Source organism: Lipotes vexillifer, unplaced genomic scaffold, assembly GCF_000442215.2.
Source record: "Lipotes vexillifer unplaced genomic scaffold, Lipotes_vexillifer_v1.1 scaffold1038, whole genome shotgun sequence".
NCBI lineage: Eukaryota > Metazoa > Chordata > Mammalia > Artiodactyla > Lipotidae > Lipotes > Lipotes vexillifer.
This window is the reverse complement of record NW_006780148.1, coordinates 223,432-232,576: the sequence shown is the minus strand read 5'-3', so window position 1 is coordinate 232,576 and position 9,145 is coordinate 223,432. Positions and strand designations below refer to the sequence as shown.

Genomic DNA, 9,145 nt, shown 5'->3' with positions numbered 1-9,145 from the left:
TATTATATGATTTCATTTGTATGAATTTCTAGAACAAGTAACACTAATCTATGGTGATAGAAGTCATAACAATAGTTTTGTGGGGAAGGATTAACGGGAAAGTGGCATGAGGGAATTTTCTGCCGGAGTAATGGAAAAGTTCTATATCTTTATTGGGGTTGTGGTTACCAAATCTCAAACTACACATTTGAAACCTGTGCATTTTACTGAATGTAAATTATACCCTAGTTTTTTATTTTTTAAGTACTATCTATCTAGAGGATCCTAAAGTTAAGTATAATCTACCCCCATAGAAAGCATCTAATGAATCTTACTATTAATTAAAAACCAACACAGGTCATTCAGGAAGCAGATATGAAGCTTTAATTCACTGTGGGCATTTCTCTGACCATTCTCTATATTATATATGAACTTTTCACATTTCTTCACACAGATACAAGACAGTTGTTTTCCCCAAGTACTGTGTACCATACCATCATTCCATTTAACTAGCTAAGGACGTATTATAAATACCATGAGCCACTGACTAAATACAGAAGTTGATACATATGTTAGAAAGTATAAATTTAAAAAAGTTTAAGGCTAAATACCATGAAAGTTTACACATATTCTTTAATTCTAGATATCAAATCACAGTGACAACCAATTATAATAAAATCTCAACTTCTTTTAGATGATAATATTCATATTTCTAACATCCAATTATTTTCATTTTCATTATTTTCATTTCCACACTGTTAACTCCACACTGCATTTTCATTTCTATAGAGAGTAGACAGGCTTTTGGACTGCAGACCAAGTTTCTTGTGTAATAATAAGAATTACTATCTTGATCATGACCATGGGAAACCAAATTTATATATATACTGTACTATACAGAGACGAGACTTTACTAAGTATAAGATAATGTGGAACTCTTTAGTGGTGGTGTTCAAGAGAAATTCAAATAGTAGCCTGAAAATGAGTTTTAACTGCTACTGCATTCTACATATATTTCACTAAAAGATGAAGTCTCTGTCAAAACATTTATAAATAAGTATATAGTACAATAGCTTTTCCCCCTCCAAAATACTGCCTGGGAGGAAAGTTCCAAGCTGACTCAAGGGGAAAAAAAAAAAAAAAGGAAAAAAAATAGACCTCAGAAAACAAACATTATATGGTCTTCTGAGCTGCAATCTTCCTGAGTCTATTTTCAATTGGAACACATTTTGCAGCCAATTCTATCTTGCTTCAGTGTCCACAGTCCAGAGGGAGTCCTTGAATATCTAGTTCATATTCTACAGAAATCCGAAAGGACCTAAACACCCCTCAACTAATTACACAAGGGAAAACTGATCATGTTTTGTATTAAAATCTATCTGAAAATCAAACATAGTCATAGCCATTCTTTTATCAGTGATGCTACAATAAGTGATGAAAATATATGCACAGCTGTACATGGATCACCATTAAACACAGGAACAAAATGCCATTTGATGCATATTAAATAAGCTCCCAAAAAGCCAATTTGAATACATTTATTTTCATTTACTTTGATACAGCATTGGAAGAGACTGCATATAATTATGGCGACTGCTGCAAACAATACTTGATGCTGCTAAGTGTTCCATTAAGCATCAGGCATGCACAATAGTTCCCTTTAAAAATTTCTCATGTATATATCTTAACATTCCTATTTATAAGTTGCAATATGTTTAAAGCATTTAGTAATTTTTAAACCAATTATTTTAATTGACCTACATCTAAGTGGGGAAAAACAAAAAACTTCCTCCTCATTTCAGCACCCGAAGCTCTTACTCCCCAAAATTATATATTTAAATTTATTTTATATGTGTCATCCTTAAAAGTCCAAAAGTGATGAAAATTATTATCACTACTAAATTAGAAGTATGATTTCCCGGCAGCAGTCTACCCAGCACACACAGCATGCCACGCTTCAGGGGATTACATGATAAGAGTGACGTGCTGGTGGCTGCAGATGACAGTAATTGAACATATCAGTCTCTTCTCTTCATTCTGGATCTTTTATTTCAAACTAAATAAAGCTTTTCATTAATATAAACTGAAAAAGTTATTTTTCCTTTATTTAACATCCATAAGAGTAGATAAAACTAAACACCTTTATTGTCTTCAAGTGTGTGGCAAGATAGAAAATGTTTCAATCACATGAGGTAATCAGGGGTGGGGAAGGGGGTAGCGTTTGTTTTTCCATTTAAGCAGGATTCCAGTCAAATAAGCACACACACTTACAAATTCAGATTACTTGGTTCTCAGTCCTTTATGGCTTAAAGCACTGGATTTGAAAACTACTTCAGGTAGTTTTATTATATGAATAATGCACAGGCTGTATATCTAGGAGAGCATGCAATAAATAAATGTTCTCATGTACAGTGGAATCTTGGTGATGAAAGGGGTCTGCAGATGTGAATAATGTTTTTTCATTTTACCAAGAGAATATGCCCAGCAAGTTCCTTGCTTTGGGCCTATTCAAGATCCTGTTTGTAAGATCATCCTGATTTTCTCAGATTGAAAAAAGAAGCCAATGTCATAAGACATCTGCAGTAAGGAACTGACGTGCCTCAAGTGCAAGTGCTGTGAGGTCCGAGCTAAGCAGAAGGAGACTCAGGATCCTGCCACCTGGCTACAAAGTCAACTTGGACTACTTGGCTGACTAGAGTATCAAATGGGGAAATGCTTAGAATGACCCACTGGAAATGTTTACTATATTAGTATCTTTTAAAAATCTATCTGCTCTTTAAATCTATTTCATTTGAGAACTGCCAGGGTAAGATCCACTCACTATTCCTGGTTTTGATATGCCCCTACGACATGAGAATTGAACTGAACTACAATGATTGTAATGTCATCCCTGTACATCCTAGCAAGCTCTTCAGGAAGACTAAGCATTTTAGAGAGGCGCTCGTGATCAACAGCCCCAAACTCGTTGTTGCCCACAGCATGGCGAATTAGATGGGTTGCTGCATTCTGATCCTCAAATACCGATGACATCTTGGCTCTCCTTTCTGTTAAAAGGCCATGCATCTGTCCCAGAGTCACCTTATAGCCACCAACAGCTATTGGCTGTTGGTGATGCATGCCTGTTAGGTACTCGCCCACAATCCTAACCACATCCTGCCTATGCATTGTCTCCCACAATCCATCAGTCGCCAATACCAGAAATTTATCCTGTGGCCTTAATCGGTGGTAAGTTACTTCTGGCTCAGCAGTGAGATAAGGAGGTGTGTAATAATTAGGAGGGATAAACTTGGTATATTCGTTGTCATTCAGCTGGTCTGGGCCAGATTCTATCACTCTCTTTTGAAGGTCAATGCTCCATTTGAACTTTACGTCTCCAAAAGCCCTAAAAGGCATCAGTAAGCCAAGTAGCCGATCCTGTTTCACCACACTCTTGGCCTCATTCTTCGGGTGCTCCAATTTCAGGCGTTCCACTTCTCTTTCATTCTGAGCATTGTGGTCATTAGACAGAGTGACTGCTGACCAAGAGCCGTCCTCTTCCTGCACACCCAGCATGGCTCTGCTATCACCAGTATTGGCCACATGAAGGTCAACACCATCCACATGGGCCACACAAGCTGTGGCCCCAGAAAATGCCACTCGAAGCACCAGGTAGTTGAGGAAAGAATTGGGATCACCGACTTGAGCCTCCAAGGAAATGTCATTATCAAGCCTCTTGAAAGCATTAACCAAAGCCTCCTTAACATCAATTTCAGTCGACTCCCCAGTGTTAAGGTCTATAAGCTCTTGCCAGTAAGTCCTCAAGCTGTTGAAATATAATTTGGACGCCTCCTTACTGAAGTAATCATTGGGATGCTTGTGCCACTGGAGAATGGGGAGCAGTGCTCGACCGCTCTCCACTGCATTTTCGATCTCTAGCAAAGTCTCATGGGGTAACAGAGAGACAGCAATATAATAAAAGAGTCTTTCACTGACCGCCTGGGAGCAAGCACAGCCTGCATGGCCATCGAAAACCCCCAAAAGCATCCCTCTGGTCTGCAAGCAGGTTGCTGCACTTCTCCGGTCCTCAATGGGTGCATTCGCAGGCAGCTGATTGCTGTCAAATCCAAGGACAGAACTGACATTTTTGCCGTCAAATTCTGGCACTTTGAAACTGTATTCATTAGCTTTCAGGATGCTGTTGACTTGTGGAGGTGTAAGGTAAAATTTCTGTGGTGTGGAAGCATATCTCCTTCCTTGGGTGTACTGCCACCAGCTCTCCTTTGGCCTATAAAAGGTAGCATATGCCGGATGGGGTGTGTATCTCAGGCGACTCTGAGGAATGTAAGGGGGTGAGCAGCAGAGATGTCTGTGGTGGCAGTAACACGCAGTGCCATAGATTCTGCTCAGTTCACAGTGACGGATCAGAGGGAAAAACAGTTGAGTTGGTGCTGGCATGGCATCAGAGAACAGCGGCAGGCTGGAACTTCTGACTGGGATTCCTAGACAGCAAAAGTTACATTCTGATTACTTCATCTATTTTTGCTTTCATAACAAATGTTTAGCAGGTGAACCTACAGGCTCCCTGTGCCTCCTAAGGCACTACATTTTACACACATATCATGTACTATTTCTACAGGATATACTCTGTTAAGCACACCTCCCAATCACTTATGGAGCCAGGATTGAACTGTTGTCGAGCTTTACTTTTCTCTCTTCCTTGCATTTCTTTGTGCAGCACAAACTGTGCAGAATGTACAATAGATCTGGCTGGGGAGAGTGGAGGAGACGAAGGTTATACAACATTATGCAGTGGCAGTCTACCTGGCCAATCACCCTTCTCCCTATCCTTAAAAAAGGCCGTGGATCTCCCAAATTGCACAAGGACTTCTCCCATTTATGAAGATCCTGTTTCTCGACCAGTGGTCGACTGTTAGCATTTGATACACATGGCTACTACTATAAAAGTGATGGGATGCAGCCCCAACCTGTGTGTATTCATGAATTATTTGTAAGTTATATACATATGCTACTACATTAATATAATGCTCATTATAACCTGTACAAGAAAAATTTTACATAATGAATAAAAACAGAAGTTCCAAAATGCCCTCCCTGCATCCTAGTAGATGGTCTTGCAAACAATGTTTCTCCAGACCACTGTTCTAATTTGGCAGGTTTAGGGACATAGGTCTGCCACCAATTCACCACATAATCCTAGAAAAGCTGGATCACCGCTTTGAGCCTTGCTTTCCTAAGCTGTACGTGAACACATCAGAGCAGATGCTATCTGAGCCCGCTTCTTGGATTCTGTGCCTTTATAAAAAGTGTGCATTGAAGTGAGGCTTTGATATCAAATGCAGGGTTCATTTATTTGTTGTTTAATTTTAGTGTATTCTTTGTGATTAAAAAAAAAACTAAGTATTCTAGCAGCTCTAAAACTTTGTTAGTAACATAAATGGTCGCAGTTCTGGAATTTAATTTACTTGCTACCGTTTTCCTCTGCTTATCAGCCATGAAAGAAAGCTACAGAAATATGATTTTCGTCTACAATAGATCCCAAGTAGAATTCACCCCTAGAAAAATATTTTCTCTTACATTTTAAAAAAAGGTTATCTATTTGCCCTTGGAAACTAATAAACAGTGAAACAGTAGTCTAATGGTCTAAGGTTTGGCTAAAAAAGGTAGAGCATTATAATCATGAATAAACCAAAATCATATCACTTACTATGTGACACTGAAAACATTTTGCTGGGCATTTATCTAGAAAATTTAATAAACACGTATCATTAATTCAGGTAATTTTTACAAGAAGAGAATCCCTCTTGTAACATATATTTCCCCTGAATTCTTGAGGTATTGCATCAAAGTATTCACCTGGCCTATAAATAAACAGGCTTTATATTTTAAATAAGAAAACAAATGCAGTAAACAAAAAGGAATAAGGAATATAAAACCATCTGAGTCTTAATATCAACTATTCCTTCCTAAAGTTGAACACATTAAGAAAAAATTTTACAAATATCATAGAGTGTTAGAATATATTACATTATTTTCATGCACCCTCTTCTGAAACACAGTTAGAAAAAAGATAAGTGGAATGCGGTGGTGGGGGGGCAGAGGAAACACTGAATTTGCTTCTATAATAAGTGCTGTATAAACCAGTCATATAGAACCCCTTTTGCATGTGATAGAAAGTACCGTTATTTTAACTATACTATTTAAGAAGGGATTTGTTTACAAAACTGAGGACAAGATTAGGCAATAGAAGGAAATGATTAGAATTTTGGAAATAAGATCAATAACTAAATAAGTATTCTGAAAGGCAGTCATGAAAAACAGAAATTCCAAAAGAACAGGAATCTATCAAGACTAACCACTTAACTAACAGCACTTCAAACTGAATACCTGAAAGTCATCCAAAGGTTAAGTGTACATGACTGAGCCAGGAGATGTGCTCAAACGTGGGGCCACATGACACTGGCTTCCAGATATGAATCATATCTCTTGCTAGGTTTGTATGCAGAAAGCACATTAACTTATTTCATGCTTTGTATAAAGATTTTTTCTGTTATTAAAAATGTAAACAGACACCAATCTTAATGAAAATAAATTTTCTCTGTAACTTTATATACGTTTGCATTTATGCTTACTTTAAAACTTAAGAATCTTAGAGGAAAAACGTGTATTTCTGTATGGAATGTAGATTGAATCAAAGTACTGTGTGTGTGTGTGTGTGTGTGTGTGTGTGTTTGGAGTGGGGTTTGACAGATAGATGCATACCAGGATTTGGCTATATGGTGTCTGATCAAGGAATAACAAGTCCAGGAAACCCCCACTTTCCTTAAATTCCTTTGCTTTGACAATCCTCCTGCTTTTGTAATTGACTGCAAAATGAACTATTGTGGCAAAAAGAACCGATTCATGCAGCAGATGCTTTGAATAACACGTAAATTCAAACAGCAAGCACTCTAACATACATTTTTCCTTCAGGCATAAATTCTCAACATTAAAAACAAAAAAGCAGAGAGTGAATTTTATTAACTCTATCTTTCAGTTACTCAGGGGCTTAGCATATGGACTGAGACTCCCAACATGCCTCCAAAAGTCAAATTCTTAAGGAAGTTACCTACTCTGTGATTAATGAACATTCTATCACCACCAGTACAAGTAACATACTCTCTCCATCAGACCAGTTACTACTAGAAGTCGCAGTACTTTCAAATGCTTTCATAAACCATTAAGTGAGCATTCAAAAAACTCTGTAAGTATCCTTCTGAATATCCTGTGATTCAACAACAAAACCCCATGAAATCAAAACTTCTGTCGACAGAAGTTTTGCTAAATTAATGAAGTAGACGGCTCTTGATGAGGCAGGAAGAACAGCAGCAAGGTACAGTTGTGGTAAACGGAAGCAATGTCAAGTTTTCCAGTTATTTCTGGCCACAATTTCACTTAAAAGGTCCTATCCCATGATCCAGACTTAGCCACCTTATATGCAGCATCTTAGTCTTATGCAGATTTTGTCAATTTTGCCCATGACTAATAAGGAAAGATGAGCTGTAACCAGCAACACAGGAAAGAGATCCATCCATTCTTACTGATGTGCTCAACAGAGTTTGTGCCAAGAAATGATTCAACTTCATCAATAAACTCACAGAAGAAATTAGAGAATGCAATTACTGTACCGACTCCAGAGCTCTTTAGGTGTGCAAAAATTTTGGTGTAAACGAAAAAAAAATGCTATACTAATCATTAAATGTGTCAGAACCCCAGTTTACGTAATTTGATTGCATTAAACACCCTGCATAAAGACTCTCTGCGATTTTTCAGCATTTTTGGTTAATGTCTAGACATTTCACAGCTCCTGTTATCTCTACATGAATGAAGAAACCGGTTGCCTTCGGAAGACACGAAGCCCCAAGCCAGCACTTGTTTGATTAGTTTCCTTTGTCCCTACCCGAAAATTGCACTCACTAAGGCATCAAAGCTATCTATCTCACCTCTTAATTCCACGCCGACCCACCTAAAACCATCCACACACAAAATCAGTCATCATCCTTCCTGGGTACCCAACGCAGGTAGTTAAGTGAATACCTACCAATTCGTCTGGGCCCGGGACACACACACATTCTCCTGTCATCACAACACGGAGCCGACAACATCCACAACCCGCGCGGACAGCAGCAGCGACAGCAGCACCGGCCCATTGAAAGCAAGGCAGAGATGCTCATTAGAGGAGGCGGCGGCAGGGGAGGCGGGAGCGGAGGAGGGGCGAGGTGTCGCCCCAGCCCGGTGAATGGGGCTAGGAGGGGGGAAGAGGATGGAGGAGGAAAAAAAGGGGTGGGGAGAAGAAGGAAACCAAACAAACAAACCCACCCCGCGGGAGAGGCAGAGCTACAGTGGAGGCGGCGGGGGCCCCAACGCCCGCGGAGGCGCGCCCCGGGACCGGCCCGTCCATCCAGCCCGGGAGCGGAGCCCACGGGCGCGCGGCATCCTCCGCCCGCCCACGCCGCACCGGCTTCAGTCCTGAAAACTGAGGGTCGGCCCGCGGCGGCTGACTGTGGGATCACCCTGGACTCGAGGTGTGTAAGGGGAAACCCTCAGGCAGAGACGCCGCGCCACCTGCGTCGCACCTCCCGGGAGCCCACCCTCCCGCGTGTCCCCACGGCGCCCGCGGCGCTGACAGCGGGCGCGGCGGGCCCGCCCACCACCCCGAGCCTGCGGCTGCCCCCAGCGCCGCCACGCCCGCTGCGGCCCCGACGCCCTCACGCGCACCTGGCGCTCCGGGGTTAGTCCCTCCGCACGCCCGCGGCCGCCGCTCCCCAAGCGCGCCGGCCGCCCCCTCACAACTTTGGGCTGGTGGAGGAGGATTCCGGAAGGGCCGGCTCGGGGCCCGGAGTAGGGAATACGAACCGGGCACGGCAGGGGAGGAGCCGCTTCTTCTCAACAAGGAGGCGGCCGCGGCGGCGGCACCTCCGGGCGGTCCTTACACGCAGTCCGGCGCAACTCCCTGTAGCTCGGCCCCTTGCCCCAGCCCGGCCCACTCAGCGACCCTGCCCCGCAGGGCAGCCACCCTACCCCGCCCACACGTTCGGGCCGGAGCTCTTCCCGCCTTCCGATTGGCTGCGCAGTGGCGAGTGGGCGGAGAGGAGGAGAGCGGGCCGCTGCCCGGCTCGTGGGAGCGGAA

The 9,145-nt window shown here is 42.1% G+C and overlaps 1 protein-coding gene across 2 annotated transcripts; it reads right to left on the bottom strand.

Annotated features, from left to right (window-relative positions):
• Positions 1-340: 340 nt before the first annotated feature.
• On the bottom strand, positions 341-8,993 carry PDP1 (pyruvate dehydrogenase phosphatase catalytic subunit 1). Of its 2 annotated transcripts, XM_007453238.1 has the most exons (3): positions 8,872-8,993; positions 8,057-8,091; positions 341-4,457 (listed from the first exon to the last, which is right to left on the bottom strand). In XM_007453238.1, exons 2-3 carry the CDS (start codon positions 8,085-8,087, stop codon positions 2,800-2,802), a joined length of 1,689 nt encoding a protein of 562 aa, XP_007453300.1. In that variant the 5' UTR covers positions 8,088-8,091; positions 8,872-8,993; the 3' UTR covers positions 341-2,799. The 2 variants fall into 2 exon arrangements, with proteins under 2 accessions (XP_007453300.1, XP_007453299.1); XM_007453237.1 differs by lacking the exon at positions 8,872-8,993 and having other exon boundaries at positions 8,057-8,189.
• Between the last annotated feature and the right edge of the window lie 152 nt (positions 8,994-9,145).

Excerpts from the sequence above, each read along its gene's own strand:
- PDP1 (XM_007453237.1), bottom strand. The coding sequence starts at position 8,189 with ATGAGCATCTCTGCCTTGCTTTCAATGGGCCGGTGCTGCTGTCGCTGC. Across the intron at positions 4,458-8,056 it reads TCCCGGGCCCAGACGAATTG|GAATCCCAGTCAGAAGTTCC; the intron begins GTAGGTATTCAC and ends TTTGCTGTCTAG.